Consider the following 25488-nt stretch of genomic DNA (forward strand, 5'->3'; position numbering starts at 1 on the left):
AGGAGCAACCGGGACCAGAACCTGGGGTACCGGCGCCACAGGCGGAGGATTAGCCAAGTGAGCCATGGTGCTGGCCCATGCTTGTCTTTTTAAATTACCCTACAGTTTAATCCATCAGTGAGCTCTACAGACATAGATTTAAAATTATAGCAAGTCTACCACATCTGTTGACTGAATCAGCCTCATGTTAGTCTCCTCGTTGCTCTCTTGCTGCATGCAGTCCCATGGTCTCTTACTTTAAATCACTTAGTGGATTTCCGATTCCCCTAGATCAAAATCTAAATCACGTGCTTGGGGGGTATAAGGCCTTGCACCATATGGACCAGTGTAGCTCTCCAGCCTCCCCATATGTCCATGTCTGGTTTGTCTCTGAGCTCCAGGCATACTGGTGCTCTTCTGGCAACTCGCCCACACAAAGCCAAGTACCTCTGCACACGGTTTTCCTTCTGTGTGGAATGCCTCTTCATCCCTTCTTCCTGCGGTGGTTTCATCTCAAGTCTAAGCTTAAATGTCACCTTTTAGAAGCCTTTCCTGACAGCTGCACTTTTATCTTGCTTTTAATTATAACCTTCAGAATACTTAGCACAATGTACAGATATTTTGTCTACTGCTTTATCCTGAGTTTGAATCTCAGGTGAAAGATCATGACCGGCAGATTCATCATTGTTTTCCGAGGTCCCAACAGACACAGACACCTCAAAAAGCGGGTTCTCCCAGAATATCTGAGGAATAATTAAATTCATAAATTATATTTGGAAAATAAGTTTCTTCTGACTCTTCTCTTACATCACATTCTGGTTTTCTGTTGCATTTTCACAGCATCTAGCAAGTTTAAGAAGACTTCAAAAGGTTCATGGAAAATGGAATCAAAAGGTAGGTTTATTTTGGCACAAAAAATTGAAATCTATGCCCACAAAGCTTCTTCAAAAAGTTCATGTAAATGCATATTATGGAAAAAAAAGGTAGGGATTTCAAAATTTTTGTACTCAAACTTGTCTTTTAATTCCATTTCCCACAACCCTTTAAAAGTATCCTTTTGTAGTATAATACCGATTACAAAAGTGTATTTGGTCTTTGAGAAATGACGTTCTGTTTCTACAAACCACTCACAGAAAACTTAAAGAGATGAAATAGGCTATTATTGAAATAGGCAACATATATTTTAAATAAATACTTGATTTGAGATTATGGTATTTTAATCATCCATCAAAGATTCATTTAGTTTTTAAAAGATGACTGACATTTGTTCTGTATATAAATATGGAATCATGGAGAATCTCTGGACATGTGCCCATAAGGACTCATGGTTGCTTGAATATTTAATAACTTAAGAAAAGTGTCCTCTGAACCAAGGCCAATAAAAACAGTATATTTATATGCTATGTAATTTTGGAATGAACTTAAAGAATTTAATAATAAACAAATCTTAGTTTATAACTTTCTATCTAAAACACATATCTTCTCATATGAACACAGCTCAAGTACCTTAACAGAGACATACTGTCAAAGGCAGAGATGTGGCACAGAAAGATTTTGATGACTTGCACTGTTACTGCTCAATGAACAGAGAAAGGCTCACATACATTCAGCCATAGATGCCAACAACCTTTCCCAGGCTCTGTTCTCTGGCAGACTTTGTGCACTCTTAGAGATTAAAAATATTTGTATCAGTGCCTGACATGACTTAACCATCTTATTTTAACTCCCTACAGCACTAGTATCTTTCCTCTAGTTCTCATGTCACTAGCAATTAATTCTACTGCCAAGAATGCTTGCTTTTTTTCCTCTAAGCTGAGTGTCTGTATAATCTTATAATTCTTGTACTCAGACATCATTTTCCAACTTAATGTACTTATTTATATATTTTTCCAGCCCTTGCTTTAAATTCAAACTAATTATCAGTAATTATTTTGCCTTAAATCCTGAAGTTACCAGTCATCTTCAAGCAAAAACTTGTACTCCTACATAAATGCAGAGCTTCCAGTACTCTGTGTATTCAATTCTCAAATAGGTAATAAAAATTCAAAAGCCTTGACCTTAACTGACATTTCATAGGTAGAAATAAATGACTTTGCAGCTTCTTCTACTATGTCAAGATGCTATTTATATCTGTCAATAGCATATGAATTAAGGATCTTGGCAGATGGAAAGTTGGACACCAAAAGGCGCAATTAAAGACAGCAGCAAAAAATATCTGGCTATGGACCGGACCCTGACAATGGCCACTGCAGATATTATGTCTGCTGCCCCAGTTTCAATGCCAAGATGATCAGGCAGAACTCAGAGTGCATGCCCATGTCAGATGAAAGCTCAAATGAGGAAACACCAAACCGGTTTTCATAATGAAGAAAAAACTAAGGCCCCTTCCCCTCAGTAGATCAAGCCAGGTGATCACATATCCTAATTCTTTTTATATCCATCAGGGAATATCTTGGATCTGATGCTGAGGCCTCGAGACTTGAAACAAAACATAAATCTAATAAATATTTACAGGGTGCCTTTGTAACAAGGAGTAGGAATAGTTTATACAAATCTAACTTTCCACTTCCTTACCTTTTGTAATGTTGGATCATATCATCACAAGAGGGAATACATTGAGAAAACTAAAAATATTTATGATAGTGCTGGTCAAAATTTTCATGACTTGCAAAAAATATCTATTTTTTTTCAAAGTTTAATTTGTATAGTTGCCTATATAGTACTCTGATTTTTTGTCCCTGAAAATAATTCTTTAAGAATAATATGAGTGGGGCCGGTGCTGTGGCATAGTGGGTAAAGCTGCTGTTTGCAGTGAAGGCATTCCATATGGGCAGCAGTTCAAGTCCTGGCTGCCCCATTTCTGATTCAGCTCTCTGCCTGGGAAAGTAGTAAAAGATTGCCCAAGTGCTTGGGCCCCTGCACCCATGTGAGAGACCCAGAGGAAGCTCCTGGCTCCTGGATTCAGATTGGCCCAGCTCCGGCCATTGCAGCGATCTGGAGAGTGGACCAGCTGATGAAAGATCTCTCTTTCTGCCTCTGCCTCTGTTCCTCTGCAACTCTGCCTTTCAAATAAATTAACAAATCTTTTTTTTTAGAAGAATAATATGAGCTCTGAACTTGTGGTTATTATGAATCTTTTCAATCTTAAATATATTTCACTGAAGATTTTAAAGGAATTTTCACAGCAGTTGGTTTGATATATTTACAAATGTGAAAACTTTACTAAAAATCCTTCTTGGTGCCACAGGGATTAAAATTAAGGCTAGAGTAAAAGCATGTGCTAAAGGAATGCAAAAGAGTCACTGGAAATTGCTTACAGAAGCTCTTTCTAGAATACTACTTAATTGATCATTATATGAAGATTGAGAATCTTTTCTCCCAATTTTTTTTTGTTTTTATTTTTTGAGAGTTAGAAAGAAGACACAGAACTCCCATCTGCTGGTTCACTCCCCCAGAAACCTGTGGCAGCCAACTGTGAACCAGGCCAAAGCAGGGAGCCAGAAATGCAATCCAGGTCTCCCATGCAGGTGGCAGGGACCCAAATAGTTGAGCTGTCATCACAGTCTCCCACAATCTGCACTAGCAAAAAGCTGAGGTCAGGAGCCAGAGCTAAGAATGGAAGCCCAAAGACTCTGGTGTGGAATTTGGGTATCTTAACAGCTAGGTTAAATGCCTGTCCCCTTTAATTCATTTTAATATCTACTAATTATTGACCAGTTGCTCAACTGAGAAAGCAGTTAGGCACCAAGATAAGTGATAATCTTTTTGGATGTGAAGGTTGCCTTCTCTGCTAACAGGAGTCTTCATATTAATCAATGATCAGAGTAAGAGCTTCTTTTTGTAGATGAAGTCAGGGGTAAAGCACAAAGAAGGGCATGACTGACTTTGTCATCATGATACAGGGAGAAACTCTGGAGAGGAAGTGACATTTGAGCAAGGTGCTCAATAGTGATTAATAGCCATTTTGGGCTGAGAATGGGACATAGATGGAATACTTATGTGAAACTGGCTTTCATATCAGTAAAAAGCTAAAGGAATTCCATGGATAGAAAACTAAAAAGGGACTGAAATACCACTTTCACGTTAGAGTATCCCACAGAAAAAGCTTAGGGAGGTGAACATTAAAGAGGGATCAGATAAGACTATGCTCACCTATGCAATGGATTAAAGGATATATGCTTTCTTCCCCCACAAAATTCCAGAGTACTTGATCTACAATAAGAATTCAAAGAGGCCATCATCAAGGGAAGATGTAATTCCATGGTTTGTAGGATTATTATATTATGAGCCACTTGTTACAAAGATTGAAAACAAAAAGAGATGGAAGACAGTTTAGCTCAAGCATAGAAGATTGGGGACAATTCAAAAAGTTCATGGAAAATTCCCATTATGAAAATAACAGTACATGGCTTCCAAAATTTTTGCACCAAAATAAATGAGTTTCAAGTCCATTTTCTCACAAAAATGAAGTACTCTTTTAGGAAGAAGCCACAGTCAACTGGAATACACTCCTGACATTCAGGGTTTGACTTTACAGCTTGTACCTATACATGCACGTGTGTTGGCTGACCCCAGAACACTGGATGAATGGTCTACTCTGACATAAAATTGTCATACTTTTCACTAGTATTCCAGTTGGCCTATTTCTGATAGGCTGATCGTTTTAAGAATTACACTTAAGATGCCAGAGAAGAGTACTAAAGTTCACAACATTAGACTGTCAAAGTGTTTAAAATAAAAATACTCATTCCAAAAGACATGAAATATTTTATGTGCCTTATCAAATGATGCCACTTTGACTTTGCTCTCATCTGTTAAACATCCCAAATCCTTGCTCTTGGAGGTCTCGGAGAAGTACAGTAGCTGTCCTTCCTCTTACATCCATCCTGAATAAGTGCAGAAGTTATCAGTTATCTTTGGGGAAAAGAATATGGGCTTCAGAGAAACCCTTTGTTGCTTTGTTGTGAAAGTTGAAGGACTATTACTCACTTCTGTGACTCAGTTTTCTCATCTTCCAAACAGGAATAATACTGACTTGTATTCTAGTTGCTTCACCAAACTCAGAGATGCTATGAAAGCAAACTTGCCTAAGTAACTAAGTAATATATGGAAGGTTTAAAATCTAATTGAGGGGCAAGCATTGTAGTACAGCAGGTTAAGCCACAATTTGGGATGCTCACTTTCCATTTTAGAGTGCTGTTTTGAGTCCCATCTCCTTTGCTTCCAACCCAGTTTCCTGCTAATACACTTGGAGGCATTAGATGATAGACCAAGTACTTGGGTTCCTCTCACTCATGTGGGGGACAAATGGAGATTCTGTTTCCTAGCTTTGACCTGGTCCAAATCCAACTGTTGTGTGCATTTGGAGAGTGAACCAGCATATGGAAAATCTTTCTTTTTTCAGTCTCTCCCCCTGTCATTATGCCTTTCAAATAACTAAATAAATTTTTTAAAATAAAGTAATTAGTATATACTAAATTTATCTTCTGTATATAAAGATAATTGAAAATGAATCTTGATGTGAATGGGATGGGACAGGGAGTGGGAGATGGGATGGATGTGGGTGGGAGGGAGGTTATGGGGGGAAAAAGCCACTGTAATCCAAAAGCTGTACTTTTGAAAATTATATTCATTAAATAAAAGTTAAAAAAATTAAAAAGTAAAACCTAATTGAAAAAACTCCAAGGAATAATAACCCTATGGATCTCCGGGTTGTGTTCGTGTGTGTGCGTGTGTGTATGCACGTGTGTGTGATACCAATCAATACTAAGTTCAAATCCAGTAGAATTCCCTGGAGGTGAAAATCCTGACAATATCTGTAGATAGGGTCCTCTTTACTCCTATCATTTGGTAATATCTCGGAAGTGATCCAAAACCCCAAATGCAGTAAGTGTGTCCTCAGCACCATACCTTTAGTGGTGGGTAGTGTCAATTCCATTAGTATATCAGGAGAATTCTGTGCTCAACAGGCTCTTTTTAAAAATATTTAAGTCTTTTGGAAGAATTATCTATTTTATCTATTTGAAATGCAGAAAGACAGAAAGAAAGAGCTAGAGCTAGAGAGATAGAGATAGATAGATAGTGATCTCCCATCTACTGGTTCATGCCCCCAAGTGCCCACAGCAAATAGGGCTGAGCCAGGTTGAAGCCCAGGACCTGGAACTAAATCTGGAGCTCCCATGTTGTGGCAGGGAGCCAAGTACTTTATCCATCATGTGCTGCCCATCAGAGTGTGCATCAGCAGGGAGCTGGTAGGTACAGCACAGTCAGGGCTGAAACACAGGCATTCCAATATGAGCTGTTTGTGTCCTAATCAACATCTAAACTGCTATGCCAAACCCTCACCCCTAGCTAGGTTCTTTTGATAATGCAATTAAATCTGAGACAAGAGATTTTTAAACTTTTGTTCTCCTCAATTTATCCTCTAATTCTTGGTCTCTAAAATCAAGTTACATTTTATTCTATTTTTTAAAGAAAAATTTTAAAAAAATATTTAAGTTATACAAGTTTCATGTGTTTCATATATACAGATCTAGGAATATAGTGATACTTCCTACCTTATTCTCCCTCCTGCCCATGCTCCAACCCTTCTTCTTCCTCCCTTTCCTATTCCCACTTTTTTTTTTTTTTTTTTTTTTTTTTTTTTTTTACAGGCAGAGTGGATAGTGAGAGAGAGAGACAGAGAGAAAGGTCTTCCTTTTTGCCGCTGGTTCACCCTCCAATGGCCGCTGCAGCCGGCGCATCTCGCTGATCCGAAGCCAGGAGCCAGGTGCTTCTCCTGGTCTCCCATGCGGGTGCAGGGCCCAAGGACTTAGGCCATCCTCCACTGCCTTCCCTGGGCCATAGCAGAGAGCTGGCCTGGAAGAGGGGCAACCGGGATAGAATCCGGCGCCCCAACTGGGACTAGAACCCGGTGTGCCAGCGCCGCAAGGCGGAGGATTAGCCTGTTAAGCCATGGCGCTGGCTCCTATCCCCACTCTTAATTTTTACAAAGATCTATTTTCAATTTACTTAACACTCATAAGGTTAACCATACACCAAGTAAAGAGTTCCACAAATCGTATGAAGAGAAAGTCACTGTTCCTCACCAGAAGAGACAAAGGCTGTAAACTAAATCAGCAAATCTCAAAATGTCTACTCACTCCAATACATTACATTTTAGACACTCTATGAGTTACCCCAGATCAGGGAAAATACATGATATCTGTTTCTTGAGGACTGGCTTAATTTGCTAAGTATAATTGTTTCCAGTTGTATCCATTTTGTTGCAAAAGATAGGATTTCATTTTTTTATAGCTGAGTAGTAACACCCCATAGTGTGTGTGTGTGTGTGTGTGTTATTCAAGGATTATGTTTGCCCCAATAACTTTCTTAGTGTCTTCCTAAAGCCAATCTTCTTGATTTGAAGAAAGTGAATTTAGTGGATCAGAAAGGGAATTGGGAGGACAGGGTTCTTATTAGGTGTTTTTGCCTTGATTTGTTTTCCAGAGGTACAATAAAGGAAGTCAATTATATACTTCATGGGAATGTTTTTATGGATGGACTTCTTATCACTCTGTAAAGCAGACAATAGATAGATCACCATAGCTTATGCTACATAAATTTAGATGGCACTGCACTGCTCAAAGCTTAGAATAGTTACATGATGATGCAAAAATGTTTAGAAAACCCAAGACTCAGCTCAAAATAATCTTGAAATGTACATGTGACTTCTCATTCTTTAATCTTGTAATTCTGTTTTTATTCTGTCAAAGTTTTCTTCTATCCAGAGAATTAAGAGAAATTTTGCCAAAATCTGCCTGTGCCCCTTTAGTAAAACTATGCCTGTGAAGAAGAGGGTAAAGATTATCTCTGGAATTTCTCTCTCTCCCGAAACTGCAGCCCTGAAAAGCCTCCTGAAGTGACCTTATTCCTCAATATATTTTAAGCAAATCCAGAAATAAACCTAGCCTTTTTAGTTAGTCAATCTTCACTTAATATTTTTGAAGTATGATAATGCATAAGGTTTTCCAAAGTTTGAAATATAAATCAAATTGTTAAAGGAGATGCTATCATTCCACCCAGCTAAGAGTGTGTGCAATAATGGTGCGTGCGTCCGTGTGTGTATGTATGTATGTGTGTGTGTGTGTGTGTGAAAAAGCAAATGTAAAAAACAGTGCAGGCTAAAATGTCTAAGAATAATTATAGCTACTGGATATTGAACTTCTAAAAATAAATTTAAAAGAAAATGAGCATTTTGGTATTCAATTATTCAAAGAGATAAACATGGTTTCTTGAACCAGTACTTAAATGACTTCAAGGTCTCCTGCTAAAGTTTACTTAGAGTAGAATTTCCCCTCAAAGCAGCAAGATTCAACAACTATATGTTTTTATAAATGTTGGTTTTAATTTTAGAACTTTGCTTCTTGCTAGCATTCCTTTTATCAATATATGGAATACTAAGCTATGATTTGATTCCTCTAAAATAAAGGAGTTCTCTTTATTAAACCTCTGATTCATACAAGTAATCAAACAGTTGAACCTCTTAACACACATTTTTGCTTGTCTGGCACACATCCCACTCATGGCCATTTTTTAGAACCCGTGATAATAGTATGTGTTCAGTGATATTTTAAACAAGCCTGTTTAGTGCTTCAAAAAAACATAAGGGGTAAGGATGTTATATGACCTAATAATGTTCCATTTTTAAAAGATTCAAAAGGAAACGGCTGGCTGAGTATAGGCTCTCTCTGCTCTCCTCTCTCATATATGCCTTCACTTCTTGCACCCTGTTCACAAAACACAAGTACAGGCTGAGTTTCTTTTGCTTCTTGTGAGGCAAAGAACAGAAACAACTGCCTGATCAATCTAATAGTGATGAGTTTTCACTCAAGACTATAGGGTTAGATGAAGAGTGGTCAAGATCTGAAAAGAATGTGAGTGATCATTGGTTTTGTGGGAGCAATGATGATAATATTGCCCAAGAGACTTAGACAGTGTCATATCCTGAAGTAGTCTTCATAATTTGTCATGGAAAACTTTGAGATAGACTGGGCCACCAAATCTCCAAACTAACAAAATCATCAGATAGCATACGAGTGGTGAGATCAGACAGATTTTATTTAGCCTTCATGTTCTGGTGAATGCAACACGTTGTCACACCAGCATTAGTTCACATGTACAGATGAGGAAAAGGCTCCTCCTTTGGGCAGATACAACCAGTTGGGCACATGGTTGTGAGTGGAGCTCTACTGGATTCCAACATCCTCTTGTCATCTCAAGTAGGAAATCTCAGGCAGGGTGTAAAACTGAACAACTGGACATAGAGATCCTATTTAAACAGATTCTCTCTCTCTCTCTCTCTCTCTCTCTCTCTCTTTCTCTCTCTCTCTCTCTCGTGCTTTACAAAGCATAAGACAAAAATAATATAACTAGATCATCTATCTATAACCATGACAAAGTAAGACTCTTGATGGTAGAATTTTCTATAGCAAATACCACATTCATTGCGCACAAACACAGGTGAGCATGAAATGATACCTATAAAGATTCCTTGTCAGAGAACAACCAAGAAAAGTCCCTCTTCTGGTAATTACTACCAGCAGAGTTGAATACTTACCACCATCTTCAACTGCAAAATGGAACATATCACTTGTGGCATTAACTCCTTTTCTTAAGACATAGCATATTTTCATGTCATCAATGTCAGCTAGAAAAGAACCAAAAAACAAGTGATGGAGTAAGACTTGTGACTCATTTTTGTGGGAAATCCTACTGGTTATGACTTATCTGTCAACATATTTAGATCCTTTCCTCCTCCTAAGAGGAACAGTGCTATCAAATGTCTCGGGTCCCTAAGCCCCTTGATTTCAGCTGTCCACTGGAAATATGATCCTTTATACAGACAGAGTGCAAGAGTTAGGTTATAATAATAGCAAGGTGTTGCCCCTCCCAGTGGTATTTGCATGCTCATACACCAAAGGAGTGACTATCTAAATATGGAATGTCAGACACCATGACAGGTGGAAAGGAAGATATTTTGAGTCATGGCAGGTTTCCTGGACTCTTGAAATCACATCTGCCTCCCTAGAGGACTGGCCTTCAGAGGAAAGAGACTCTTCCTCTGCACTCTGGCTCTTCTGCTTCTGCTTCTGCTTCTTTTTTAAAGCTTTTGTGGTGCAATAGGCTTCTTTGAAGTTAATCAAAGTTTAAAGAAACAATAAAGGAGATATTGTTTTAAAAATCCCACTGATTGCAATAACTATTGTGACTCAGTGTTAAGAAGAAATTAGAACAAACAACAACCAATAAAAGTGGAAATTCTATTCATTGTAGAAAATTATGCTACCTACTCTAGCAAATTCACTTAAAAAGTTTTGTTTTCATTATTGAAAAAAAGTGCTTTTTAACATTTATTTATCTATTTTACCAGTTACTCTTATTAATGATGCCACACAGACAATACTAAAAAATACATATTTTGTTCCCTGATATAAGATTATGATTTGATCTGGGCCAATTAGAGAGCTTTGAAGGCTACATAAAATCAAGATCATAGCTAGAAATAGCTTCAACAATAGTATGTAGTGTCTATGTAGTATCTGTTTGTGTAGACATCAGATTCTAGTACATATCCTACGGTTTTCAATTTCCTAAAGCTGTACTTATTTCCTGATGTGGAATTCAAAGTTATCATATATAAGATAATGACTTCAGGAAGAATATCCACAAGTGAGGCACAGTATTAGGATCAATGAGTTAATTCCTTGAATTTTTATAGTTCGACTTCACAGATGTGAAACATGTGCTCTTTCCTGGCTTATACGGTTTGAAAGGTGATCCATATGCCACCAGAAATACCTTGGAAGGGGGTGGGGTGGGGTAGTAGTGGTGGTGGTGTTGTGTGTGCTTATCTGATTTGATAGCTAATGTTACTTTCTTGCTAACAGAGTACTTAGAGGTGCAGAAAGTCTCAGAGTTTTTGCTTTTCTTTATCACTCCATGTCTAACTCTATAAAAATTTCCCAGACCTTCCTTCTAGTGTCATTTTAATCTTTCTCTATGACTATCTTTGCTAGTAGACCAAACACTTCTGGGATTTTTTTCTTCATCTTAATTTCCCACATCCCTGTGCCCAAGGTCTATAATCATCAGTAAAGGCTTGACTGTTTCCTAATTTAAAAGGAAAGAGCTGAGTGGCCTGGTACATCACACACAAATCTCTGCCTTGAATGTGTAATGTTTCTATAGGGGCCAGCACTAAAGCCCCCAAAACACTCTTTACCTTCTCATCCTTACAATGCTTAACTTTTACAGCCTTGACTTGATCAGTAAAGAAGAGAGTGAACTTTGCTGACTACACATCCTGGCCACAGGGACAGTGACCTCTGGCCTTGGGGGGAAGATCTTTATCTAGCACTTCTATTCCTTGTTAAATGTTATAAGAAAATATAAAGGCTGAACAAAGAGAAAAGAACAAAAAAACTGTAGAGTACACTCATTATGTGTAAATGTTTTCTTAATCAAAAATACAGCATCATTATATAGTTTCATGAAAATAAGTTACTGCTTCAAAAGTGATTTCTATGAACTGTTCCTTAAGGTAAAAAGAATACGAACATGTTTTATGACACCCAGCTGTCAAATTTCTCCTCCAAGTTAGGGCATGCAGCATTGATTAGTGGCAACATGCTACAACCCTGCTCACTTTCCTTATAACTTCTTAAATACTAATTCATAGTCAAAAAAGAGACTTTTTTTTAATAAACCTCAGATAATGCTCTGATCACAATACTTATACATGCACTCTAATAATAACACAAACATACTATAAATACATTTTTACATTAGCTTCCTTAAGGCATACAGTATAATGAAGTTGAAAAACTTATAGCCAAAACATTATCTTCTTTAGGCAAATATCTAAGAATTAGTACTTTTGTTCTAATTGTTGAACACACATTCATTTAATCTATTTATCTATACAATTATTATTTTTTAAAAAAAATCTGCATTTATTAGCAGACCTGGTAACTACACCTGACTCAAACTCTGGTGGGAATTTCTGCTCCCCTGGAATTGATTTTTAAGGTATCCACCCAAGATATCATTAGGAAAAAAATAATCCAAGTACTTGAGACAAGTGATTTAGACCCAGGGATTGGGTATAAAACTAGTATTCAAACAGTACTTTATACTTTATGTGTCTTTGTGGGTGCAGTCTGTTGAAATCTTTTTTAGTATATACTAAGTTGATCTACTGTATATAGATATAATTAAATATGAATCTTAATGAAGAATGGGATGGGAGAGGGAGTAGGAGATTGGATGGTTTGCAGGTGGGAGGGTGGCTACAGGGGGAAAACCGCTATAATCCAAAAGTTGTACTTTCAAAATTTATATTTATTAAATAAAGTTAAAAAAAAATAAAAAAGAGATGAAGTTTGGAATAACCAAATAACTTTCCTAATTCTACATTGTTAACTTTTCTTAATAATGAATTTAGTAAGTTTTTAAAAATGAGTGTTTTTCTGGTAGTAATTTAGTCATTCAATTTAGGAAAAACTTTCTCTATCAATGCTAATTTGACTTAATTCAGTGCATCAAAAATCCATCAAAATATAATTTGGCATATGCCTTCCTTTATAAAGTGACAAAACAGCAAAAAAAAAAAAATCTGCATATTCTTACTCTAAACTCTGCTACCATTTCTCCTAACAGAAGAGCAGCCACAACAGCTCTCTGATGGAGCTTTCTCCATTTTAATCACTTATCTAATCTCCATAAATAACTACTCTGAACCAAACTCTAGCCTCAACTTGTTCCAATGAGTGCTGCATGATTTTTCTAGTCAATATTTGGGTTCATATTGGAATGTGACAATTTCCCATAAAAGCTAATTTTTTAAAAGATATCATCACCTTTTATGATAAACTTATAGCTACCCTGCACTTACCAATAACATAAAACATCTATATTACTCAAATCCATTCAGAGAAACAACAGCCTACAATGAAATAGCATAATTTTAGGGTTCAATATTTAACAAGCATTATTCTAATATTTTGAGCTGCTGGACTTAGACCACAGAATTTAAATGAAATTCACAGGTCTGTCTGCATCCAAAAATTCCTTTGAAATCTCCAAGCTCAGATTCCTTTTTCGAGTCAGAGGAGTGATTTGAAGCACCCTTTTCTATGTTCTGATGTATTCCTTTCATCCTCTTCAGTTTCCATGAAAATAAACCAGTCTAAGATTGCATGGCATCTCTATCCTCAGAAAGCTTCACACAAAAGTTTCCTGCTGGCCTGGCATGACATTTGGCACTCAGGTTTTCCTGTCCCTGCAGGCCTTAGGATATATTCAGGCTTTCAGCCAAGAATCAGGAGGTTGGGGTGTGGGGCTATTTGCCAGCATCTAAACAGAGAAGCAGTTCACTTTAACACTACATTTCACTACATCCATGTTTATGAAAGCATTTGTTATCTAAGAATACACCATGGTTGCAGGAAAAGAACACCCCCTCTGGGATATACTTGCCTGCAACTTCATCTCTACTAACAGAGCCCGCATAGAATAGATCTAGTTTCCATTCTGACATGGTGCGATTTTCATGAAAGCAACCAAATCCCTTTGTGATGAAAGTTGCACATTCTAGAAACACAGCTCTAACTCCCAAACCAACACGCTGAATGGGCTTCTCCCTTCCGTCACTGAATAACCCTGCACAGGTCACCTGCCCTTCCTGTCTCAGACTGTGTTAGCACACAAAGAAAACTGAGGGTAGAAAACTCTGTTCTCTCAAGAACGCAGGTGTTTGAGGCAACTGGTATTTGTTACTGTCTTTGCAACAGGAAAGAAAGCAGGTTGGAAATGATGAAAAAATGTACTCTTTCTGCTACTAATCTTGTTTACACATCTTCAGGTTCTTAATGACACACTGGAGGTAGGTTTTGGAGATGAGCATATTGTATTTTCATATCTCATTAAGAATTCTCTCCTTTTTTGTTTAAACTATGGAAGCACGCCCTTTTTTTTTTTTTTTTTTTTTTTTTTTTTTTTTTTTTACAGGCAGAGTTAGACAGTGAGAAAGAGAGAGACAGAGAGAAAGGTCTTCCTTTTTCAGTTGGTTCACCCCCCCAAGTGGCCGCTACGGCCGGCGCGTTGCGACTGGCGCACTGTGCCAATCTGAAGCCAGGAGCCAGGTGTTTCCTCCTGGTCTCCCATGTGGGTGCAGGGCCCAAGGACCTGGGCCATCCTCCACTGCCTTCCCGGGCCACAGCAGAGAGCTGGACTGGAAGAGGAGCAACCAGGACAGAACCTGCACCCCAACTGGGACTAGAACCCTGGGTGCCGGTGTCACAGGCGGAGGATTAGCTTAGTGAGCCGTGGTGCCTGCTAGAAGCACGCCCTCTTGACATCATCATTATAACTCTAGATAAGACTTCTGTTTTTGGACAGGTATTGCCTGTGTCATGAAATATTACAGAAGAATTTTTTTTTTAAATCTCAAAGTAAATATAAACAAGCCCTTATTTTTCTTTTAGCTACAAAATCCCTAACAATTTTAACAGTAACAGAACAGTGCTCTTAAAATTAACCAAAGTAATATGAATTTGAATACTTTCTCTCTGAATTGCAATAGATAATGATAACACTGTGAATAAATACAATTTAGGTGTTTGAAGGTGCTAAGATGCTTCATGAACTATATGCAGCATTTGAAACAAAGAATTCTCAGGTTTCCTAGCCAATATTTGGGTTCATAGGTATGGCAAATGCAGCAGGATTGGAATGCCTGCTGGTTTTAATTCACCAAAGCCTGGCTCCTGCCTTGACAGTGTACCTTGTCATTGTCAAAACACTTCTATCACTCTGTAATGACATTCACTGTAGTGGGTCATACAGTGTTAAGGGGTCTGTCCTCCAAGGGAACTCAGTCTGTGTGTCCTCCCCTTACCTTCCCTGGCCCCTCTCCTTGACCTCTAATTTTATGCATTCTTTGTATGGCTTTCAGTGGCAGCTATCTTCTCTGGAATGCCCACTGGTTATAAGGAAATTGATACATACCTTGGGTAAACTGAGTGATGCTGTGGTTGCCTTTGCCCAGGTTGAGGAGATAACCATGTTGAGGAGCTTCTGTCACAATAAACCTGAGAGAAAAGTGTTGGCTGTCTCTGTCCACCACTCTCAATACTTTGTTTGTGATCATGAACCCCAAGTGGCCAGTGGCTAGTGTGCGAAGTGTAGAGGCCCCTTTATTCACGGCAATTTGGGGGACACTATTGTCAACTGCTAAGACTTGGATCTTCATCACTTGGGGTCTCCTTGTTTCAAATACTGTATCAGGAAAGACATAGAAGTCGGTGTGGGTACCGTCTGTTACTGTGAAGGAGAAGCTGTCTTCACTTGACTCAGTGCCATCATGTTTGTAGCTGATTAAGTTTTCATTCAAGTCTTGCTTGGTAAAAACCATGACAGGTCTGGTATTGTTGAAAAGAAGATGACCATGAACAGGCACCTGGGTGATAGTGAATTTCAGGAGTCTGTCAGGTGTATCTCTGTCTTCCACTGTGAGTTCAAAGGGAGTGATCAGCTTGTTTTCATTTTCACTGACAACCAGGTTATGGATGGTGACCACTGGCTTCTTGTTGTCCACATCACTAATGGAGATACGGAATGTCCGGAAAACAGGGTTGTGTCCATCAGTGACTTGAAACTCAAAACTGTCCATCTTCACCTCATCATCGGCTGTGTGGATGTAGTAGATTTTGTTGCCAGCCAGTTGTAATTGAGTGAAGGACATGACGGACACTCCTGGTTGATCTGTGCACTCTAAGTGACCTCTCATGGGGGCCCTGGTGATGGTAAAAACTAAATATTCATCAGGACTATTCAAGTCACTGGTGCTTAGTAGGTCTGTTGTTAGAGTGACTTTGCCACCTTCTTTCAAGGACACTCCCTTACTTATCACATCAGGGAAGACAATGTCAATGCTCCCAATGGACACATAAAAGTAGCGATCTATGAGAGCGTTTATCCCATCAGTCACATCAAATTTAATTAAGTCACGAATGCCCTCTTGCCCAGTATGGACATACTGGATTAAGTTTCTGTCCACTTCCTCCTGGGTAAAATTCATGCCCAGGGTGATGTTTTCAAGGGCACCCATAGGTCTCCGTCTTTGTAGTAAGCCATGTCTGGGCCCATAACGAATAATATAAACCAAGTATTTGTCTTCAGAATCTAAGTCAGTTGCCATTAGTATCTTGTTGGTGATGATTTTTGTTTCCCCAATTTCTATTTCTAGTCCATTATTGATGGTCATTCTGGGAGTCTCATCATCTACAGGGATAACCATGATGAGGACCATCTTCTCCACAGAGTGCTTGCCATCAGTTAGTTTAATTATAAAACTGTCTTCCTGTGTCTCAGAGTCATCGTGCTCATAAATAATGCTGGAACTCTCTACGATCTGGTCCAAGGTAAAGCTTTCCACCAAAACTGTGCCATTTATCAGCTGGTTCATGATGTGACCATGAGTAGGAAATCGCGTAATAGTGAAAGTTAAATCATCTGGGGGAATGTCGGCATCAGCAGCATTGAGGATGGGTGTATCAATGACCAGACTCATGCCTTCCATCACCATAAATTCTCTCATAAACATTTCTGGTTGTTCATCATTGGTGGGTATGATCACTATGGGAAAAAAATGTCTCTCTGAGAAATTAATGCCATCAGAGCAACGAAATATGAATCGATCTTCCACGGGCTCCACACCTTGATGGACACTCTGGATATAGTTAATGTGACCCTGCCTGAGGTCTTTTAGAGTGAAAGCACTTATAGCAATACCTGCTCTTGATTTTTCAGAGCCTGGTGCTGGAGAAATATTTTCAACATAACCTGAGGTAGGCTGAATAATTATAGTACACAAGATGTCATCATTCAGGGAGTCAATATCTTGAGCACTTATATGTGTTGAGGTTATAACACTTTTATCACCTTCCAGTACCATGAACTGTTCACCCACAGATATTTCTGGAGGCTGGCTGTCCACAGGAAGGATGGTCACCCACACAGTAACTCCTTGGATTGTATTGCTGCTGATTCTCCATTCTTGAGATGTATCTGACAGGCTCAGGTTAAAAGAGTCTGCTTTGGGCAATAGGCCTATCTCACCACTGGTGTGGGCATAGACAACAGAGCCTTCCAAAATGTCCTGTTGGGTAAATTGCTCTGCTGGAGCTCCATTGACCAGGATTTCCCCATACAAGGGTGGATCTTCCAAAACGAAAGTCAACATCAAATCATCAGTGCCCTCATTGGTCCCCTTAATAACACTGGCAGTGATTTCAGTAGCCCCATTTTCTAGGACATCTAAATAAGACTCCAGAGTGCCAGCAGGAAGGTTCAACATGGGTACCTCATCATCCACTGGCCGGATGTTCACTCTCAGAGTTATGGGCACCACATGGTGTCTGTCGCTGACTTCCAAGGAGCAGCTATCCGTCAGGGACTCATCTCCATTATGTGCATAGGAAATCCGACCCTGTTTGATGTCCTCCAAGTGGAAGATCCCTCCAACATGCAGGATCTGCCCAGATACTTGCACCTGGCCATGCTTAGGTGCCTGTGTGAGAGTGAAAGAGATATGGGCCTTATCAGTGTCCACATCATGGACATGTAACTCAGTCTCATTCAGGATATGGTGGCCCTTCTCCTGAATGGTGAAGCCAGTGTTTAGGATTTCTGGTGGCTGGTTGTCCACTGGCTGCAAGTAAAAGGTGAACGTGCCTGGAGCCACATTCCCAGCCTTGTCCTGCACCTGAAACTGGAACTGGGCCACTCGAGCAGCCACTCCTAGTTCTTCACTGGGAGGTCTGTAAGCAATTTTATGATGGTTGATCTGGGCTTGGGTAAAATGCGTCACCATGACTGAAGGGTTGTCACTCAGGACCAAGGTGCCCAGCGGGGCTGGCGAGTGGTTTTCATCTGTGTCCACAGGGGGCTGGGTAACTGTGTAACGCAGTTCTCGGTCATCTGTGTCCAGGTCTGTGTAGCGCAGCCACTTCTTCCTCAGTGGTGTGAGCTGGGATTCCTGCACCACCATCCGAAGAGGGCAACCACTGCCCAGCTCTGGAGGCAGGCGATCCACAGGATGAATGCGTATCACAAACCTCTGCAGCCCAGACTGATTAGGGGGATCGTTGTTATCCTGGACTCTGAATGTGAACTGGTCCATGACTGGTCCAGGACTGTGGGGCCCAGAGTGCCTATAGAACAGCCTTCCCTCTGTTATGTCCTGCTGCCGCCACTCTGTCACTGGTCGCTCATAAAATGCTCCCTGCTTCTTCCATTGGCCCCTGGTAAGCTCCTCTTCCTCTTGGGGGGGATGAGTTTGGCGGAGAAGCAGGTGCCCTGTGGTTGAGGAGGGCGACTCCAGCACAAAAAGCAGCACAGCATCATCGGAATCCATGTCAGTTGCACTCAGCTGAAGGGGCAGGATGGGCACCGTTTCCCCCTCTGCCAGCGTCAGTCCAGTATTGGCATTGAGGACCGGTGGTTGGTCATCCACAGGCACTAAGGTGATAGGGAACAGGAACTGTACCTGGTGCCTGCCTCCTCCATCCATCATGCGAAGTACCAGGTTGTCACTCAGCGAGCCATCTCTGTCATCATGCTGGTAGACAACCTGACCAGCTGCCAGCTCAGTCACGGAGAAAGTCTTTGGAGCAATGCTATCAGAAGCACCCAAAATGACAAGGTGACCATGTCGGAGCCCAGCGACCACCTCCAGCTGCACTGCCTCTAGGTCATCCTCATCACTGATGACTAGGTTTTGTGATCCACTGTCTGCAGGCCCAGTGAGGGGCCGGGCCTGACCCTCATAGAGAATAAGACCAGTGTTCCGGGTGACCACTGGAGCCAGTGTGTTCATGGGCTTCACCACGACCATAAAGGCGAAAGGGTCTGAGGCTGCTCCTTCTGGGTCCACTACCTCCAGCTCCAGCTCAAAGAGACGCTCCTGGTCCGAGTCCTCAGAGGGGGGCTGGTAGGCTATTTTCAAGAGGCGCAGATCCCTCTGAGTGAAGGAAGAGAGTGGCAGGCTGCGGTCATCAGTGCTCACCAAGTAGCCCTGGCCAGGCTGGAACGGAGAAGTGAGGTTGAAGATCAGCAGGTCAGGGGCAGATTCAGCATCCTCAGCTGCCAGCATGTCTGGGGTCAGGGCGGTCAGCACGAACTGGTCCACCTCCATCATCATCATGGCCACAAAGCTAGGCTTGGGGGCGGTGTTCTCAGCCCCTCCTCTGATCCTCACCAGCACCTGGAAGTGCTCCCGTTTCAAAGCAGGACTGCCCACGGGAGCCCCTCGCGGACGTAGCTCCACCACCATGGGCACCCAGTCCCTGTTTGGTGAGAGGCTCAGGGCTGTGTGGCGGTAGCGCACGCCCAGCTCCTGGAAAGCTTTGCAGTCCATCAGCAGAGGCTCCGGGGCGCCTCCCTCTGTGGCTTCTCCAGGGACCTGCGGATAGTGGAGCAGTTCTCCATAGCGAGGGAGCCCGCTCAGGCCGGACAGGATGCCCACGCGGCACTCTTCCGTCTCTGGCTCATAGGCAAACTCCAGGCTCCGTGCGTCCAGAGCATTGCTGGTCCCCAGAAGTTCTTCCACGACCAAGGGCAAATTCCGAGTTACAACCTCCAGCTGGCTGAAAACCACCTCTACTTGTAGCACCAGCGGCAGCACGAGGGCCCCTCCCGGCGCGTCATAGCGCAGCTGCAGCCTGACGCGGTCCCGCGACGGGCTGCGCGCGCCCAGGTGTGAGTAGCGCACCTCGGTGGGGCCGAAGTCGCAAGGAAAGCGCTTGGGACTAAGGCGGCCCGGCCGCTGGGCGAGCGCGTCGTTGTCCAGCACAGTCACTGCGCAGCGGTCCCCCGGCTGCACCTGCAACACTAGGTCCTGTAGGGGATCCAGCCATACCTCACGGCCAAACGGAACGCGGAGCCCGCGGTTCTCCAGCACTATGGCTTCTTCAGCAGGGACCCCTGCAGCCCCAGAGAGACCCGGGGACAGGAATGCCCGGCCGGGGTCTGCGGGCTGTGCTGGGACGCGGCTTACCAGTGACAGGAGAAGCATGAGCAGCAGCCGCTGCCGTGGTGTCCGGCGTGCACGGGACTCGATTCCTGGGGTACCAGCGGCGTGCATGGTCCAGGTGTTGGAGTTCGGGCAAGACAGCCCGAAAGCGTGCAAATCTGTCCCCAGGCTGGCAACCAGAGACAACTTCGGAAAAGTGCCAGGGACTCCGCACGCTGCCTGGGAGGCGCTGCTGGAGCCGAGGTTGGGTCCCCAGGATGGGAAAGTTCGCGCGGCGCAGGCGGAGCTGGAACCACAAGCGAGGAGGGAAGCCCTCGCAGTCGGTCCGGCTCCACCGCTCGCGGCTCAGTGGCGCGGAGAACTGAGCCCCTCCACTCCTCCCTCTCAGGTCCCGGGACCCTGGGCTTTGAGGGAAATCCCTCCTCTCGCACCCCCTTTCTCCAGGCGTCCGGGGAGGCCAATCGCTGGTCCCGGTAGGAGGCCCCGGCTCAAGGGTTGGGTAGTGATTTCTGCCAATCAGCTCGGAGGGACCTAGGCGGGGAAAATGCGGAGAGGGGCGGAGAAGGGAGGCACGGCAGGTTGTCTTTTTGAGTATGGGGAGCGGTGGCCTGGGCTGCCCACGCTCGCTCGCACGGGGCTCCGCGCCGTTGGACGCGGAGCTGTAGGCAGAGGCGGCCGCGCTGGGCTCCCTTCCTAGTGCGCCTGCGGCAGCGTATCGCCCCGAGGATTGCTGAGTGGCCACCCTCTCCCCTCCCCGCCCGCTCCGTCCGCTCAATGAAAACCCGCGCAGGGCAAGGTCTTTGCTCGCGCAAACTTGCCGACTAGCGAGGAAGGCGAGCTGCAAAGCCGCTGGAGTTTGAATTAGGAACCCAGTGAAGTTTGAAAAGAATCTTTGGGGGGTCGTATTTAGAAAAGCAGGACAGCTGCAACTCACAGCTAGAGCAGGTGTCATGGCCCGGCCCCAGGCTACCTTCTCCATAACTTACCAGGGGCTCAGTCCTAGATGGGTGAGTTCTTAACAAGCCCCTCCTTTGCAATCAAAGTTCACGGCGTAGAAGGGGGGAGGAAACGGGGAAAGAGGGCGTCTGGAATGCGTGAGAAATGCAGTCTGATCGGAATCGCGAGTCTCGCACCGGGGAGCATAGCTCCAGGCGCCCCCAAAGCCGCCACTGGACTGGGAGCTGTCAGGAGGGGACGTTCCCATTCTCTTCGCGGTTGTTAGCCCAAGCACCGGACTAAACCCACTTGTCAGCATCACGTTTCTCTGCGTGCCGGGAGAACTTACAATTATCCCCGAGGGAGAAGGAAAAATAGTTCCGACCCCGTCTGGGTCTGTGGGCTTTGGTTCGCGAGCTTGAGCGCTTCCCGCCCCCTGGTGTTTGCCGGGTTTTAGAGGCCTGAAGATTCCTCTCCGTTCCCCCTCCCCCAAATTCCCCTCGGAAGTACAGCCCAGCCGATTCAAATGGTGTCCTGAGAAATCTTGCTTGTCAGATTCAAGCATGATGTATTTTAGATAATGGTCTTTTTTCCTTAATAATATGAACCTGAATTTTTTTTTTTTAAGATTTAGTTATTTGAAAAGGAGAGCGATTGAGAGAGAGAGAGAGAGAGATCCATCCTCTGATTATTTTCCCAAATAGCCAATGGCAGGGCTCAACCAGGTGGAAGCCAGGATCCAGGAGCTTCTTCTGGGTCTCCTACGTGGGTTCAGGGGCCAAAACGCTTAGGCCATTTTCTGGTACTTTCCCAGACATATTAGTAGGGAGCTGGATAGGAAGTGGAGCAGCTGGGACTCAAACAGGAGCCCATATGGGATGCTGGCACTACAGATGGAGGCTTAACCGTCTACAGCACAAGCACTGGCTCCACAAATCTGATTATGATCAGGAATATAGAACTGGAATTATCTACGGCTTGCTATTTTCCTGATTAAACGTATTTTGAAAAGACAGGGGGTGTAAGAAACTGCTAAAGCGTCTTTACATTGCAACCTAAACGGAGGGTAAAAGGTGCATTTGTGGTCATTTCAGTAACAAGTGCCTATCCTGTTATCAAGTGCCTATCCTATTATCCCTTTTGTGTTTTTAGATTGAGCTCTTCTGGACCAGGATATTCATCCCTGCCTGAGACTTTCAGAGCTGTTTTTCTATGCTCCTGCACAAATTCAGCATGGAGGTACAACTGAGATGATGTGGCAAGAAGTCCATGGAGAGTCCACCGTGTAAAGTTCTGACATCATTCAAAAGGAAGCAAGAGATTAATTTAAAGGAGCCACTAGACCAAGCAACCAAACCAACCACGTTTAGTTAATACACTATTGAGTTGATTCTATACACTCAGCACTGTTTGGGAATGATGCTTAATTCCTACTTACAGTTGAGGGGTACATTTCACAATTTATTATGAGGTGAACTCCAGGGACATGGAAGGCATCTGGCCAATACTTTAGACACCTGAGAAAAATCCCATTCAACTCTTCACCTATTTCTGAATGTCTTGGGTACTATTATTTTGCAGCACACCGTGACTATTATTGCATTCATAATTCAAATTTCAGAGACATGGCAAAATCTTACTATTTCCTGTTCACAAATAGAAAGGTGCCAAGTGAAACAGAAAATTAATTTCAGACCATTACGTTTAGAATACTCATTTCTTTATAAGTTTCTTTATATGTTTCAAATCTTGGTTATGTGATTTATTGAAAAATGTCAATGGGAAGGCAAGTGGCCTTTATCCTGTCTCTGTGACCCAGGGTGAGTTCTGACTAGGGCCAGACCAACAGCCTGACCCCTGGTGCTTCCCAGTGGCTCCAGGGTTTTCCTTTCTTCCTTTTAAAGTCCAGCTCTGTTTGACTTGCCAGCCATGATAAGATCAGCATTTGAAGTATGGTAGTATGCCTGAAGGGCAGAGAGTTCAATATTTTGTTTCATGGTGAGAAGAATACAGGCCTACATTTATTTTTAGCCCAAGGAAATCAATAAACTATAATCTTTTTTGACTTTTTCATTTGGTCTGCCTTAATTGAAGTGATAGAAAGATTCTTAGGCATTTTTCTTTCTTTTTTATTTTTTGTAAATGCCTTAGCTATTTTTAATCAGATATAAGACAATACATTTCAGAATTGACTCAAATATGTTTTGAATTAATGAGAGCAAATATTATTAACAAAGATCATTTTTCTTTGGTAATAGTTCAATGATAAAAGATCTTTATAAATTATTAAGGAAATCTTTTCTGGTTAAGAGTCTCCATATCTTAAGGAATAAAGTAATTTAATAAATGCATAATTTTTTCAAAAATCTAAACTTTTCAGTTCTTATTTGAGGCTTTTAATACTTCCTATTCATCCACATGGCAAAATACCCTTTGTTTACTATTTGAAAAATCACACCAAAATATCTCCTCAAAACAAGTTAATATTAAACTTATTGACTGATGAAATGCAAATTATTTTTACCCAATGAGCTAAGGTGATGAATTTGATTCAGGTAAAATATTCAGGTAGAAATTCAGGGTTAGTCTTCATCTTAAAAGTCACATGGAAGTTAAAGATACATCTGGTTAATCTTTTTCACATGCACACACCACTTAATGAAGAAATGCATTTCAATGAATAAGGTGAACTCCCTAATAACACACATCAGCACAGTCAGAACTCTGAATGCACTCCTATCCATCAGACACACGTGATCTCCCACCCCTGCGCAGTCTGGGATCTAACCTGGGATCTAACTGTCTTCCTTGCTTACCTTTATAGTTTTATCACTCAGGTATGCATCCTTAATGTAATTTAGTGTTGTCTCTCTCTAAACTCTGTATGAGTAGGATTGAACGGTATATATTCTTTCATCTTTTTTTTTATTCACCCATGCTGCTATGTATAGCCATTAGTTTGCTCATTTTCCTGACTATGTAGCATTTACTTGTGTAAACATGCCTGAATTTATTTATCCGTTCTAGTGGAGATCACATATGGGTTATTTCCACCTGGTTAAATGTTGAGTATTACAGATTTCATTATAGACTTTATTTCACTTTCCTTATGTTCTCTGCTTGTTCATAAGACACTCATGGTGGAGATTTCTTCACAGACTCTTTAAAAATATGTTAGTCACCCCTCAGTGTCATCAAAGACTCCTATTCCTTCTCACCCAGATACTAAAATTCAAGGATGCTCATGTCTCTTATATAAAAGGGTGTACTGTTTCAATACAGTTTGCAAATCCTCTCACATTAAGTCATCTTTAGATTTCTGATAATACCTTAGACAATGCTGTGTAGAGGGTTGTTATGCTGTATTGTTTAAGAAATAATGATAAGAAACGAATGTTTGGACAGATAAGTTTTTTCTAAATATTTTTATTCCACATTTGTTTGAATCCAACCTGCAGACATAGAGGACCAATTGTATATACAGAGAGTTTGGTGATTGCAGTTTGGTGCCAAGTGTCTTTATTAGTTTTCAACATAGTTTTATTCTTCAATAGCTTCAAACCCATGCATTGCCTAAAAACATAAACTTGATTGAATTCAGAGCAGCACAGTAGGGGTGAAGACAAACAACCCTGAACTAATTAACCAGGAACTGGTACAGCCTTGGTGCTGAAGTCCACTAACTATATGACATGCGGACATTCTTTGTAGGTTTGTAACTGCTGCATCCTCAACTCTACACGAAAGGAAATTATTAATCTTTTCAGGCAAGTCCTTTTTGAGTTCTGATAGGCTGGGGCCATGAGATCCAATTTAAGAATGACCTGCTATTTTCCTCCCCAGTTCTGTGGTTACCATTGTTTCCAGAAAGGTTGCCTCTAATAATAAAAAATATATCAGGGCTACTAAATGAGAAAACTGGGGAATCAAAACGCATGCCCTTTGCCAATGGATAAATTAATTATTCCTTATTTTCCAATAGTCTTCATTTTAATTTATTTTAAATTTAAAGTTTTAAAGTCTAATTTAAGTTAAATTTTTAATACAGAACAAGGGTGGACATTTGACCTAGTGGCTAAGACACCTGTGAAGACAATCACACCCCTTTTGGAGTGCCTTGGTTCAATGCCCAGCTCTAGCTCCCAATTCTAGCTTCTTGTCATTGCAGATCCTGGGAGGCAGCAGTGATGATATCGGAATATGGGGTGCCGTGCGTTATTGCTGTGAGCTTGTTAATAAATTCCCAATATTGATGAGCCTGTCTGCATTCTTGCCTAATATTCAGAGAATTCTGAATACTGGCATAAATGAACAAGGCAGCATGATAATTTTAAGCTTTTTATTCAGTGAGAGAAATGCATAGGAGAGTGAGGACCCTATCTAAAAGAGAGATAAATCCGGATCCATACAGAGTATCAGGAGCTAGCCATGTGGAGGAGCATGTAGGCCAGGACGCATGGGGTGGGTGGCCCGAAGGCCACACGCCCTGGAGGCGCAGG

The 25488-nt window shown here is 41.9% G+C and overlaps 1 protein-coding gene across 1 annotated transcript in view; it reads right to left on the reverse strand.

Annotated features, from left to right (window-relative positions):
* Positions 1-21032, reverse strand: part of FREM2 (FRAS1 related extracellular matrix 2) — a 210132-nt gene extending 189100 nt beyond the window's left edge. Inside the window, exons 1-3 of the mRNA XM_062195175.1 lie at positions 20485-21032; positions 15028-20339; positions 9578-9667 (exon numbers count right to left, since the gene is read on the reverse strand). Coding sequence (XP_062051159.1) covers positions 9578-9667; positions 15028-20339; positions 20485-21032 — 5950 coding nt within the window. The remainder of the gene's footprint in view (positions 1-9577; positions 9668-15027; positions 20340-20484) is intronic.
* Between the last annotated feature and the right edge of the window lie 4456 nt (positions 21033-25488).

This window comes from Lepus europaeus, chromosome 6 (genome assembly GCF_033115175.1).
Source record: "Lepus europaeus isolate LE1 chromosome 6, mLepTim1.pri, whole genome shotgun sequence".
NCBI lineage: Eukaryota > Metazoa > Chordata > Mammalia > Lagomorpha > Leporidae > Lepus > Lepus europaeus.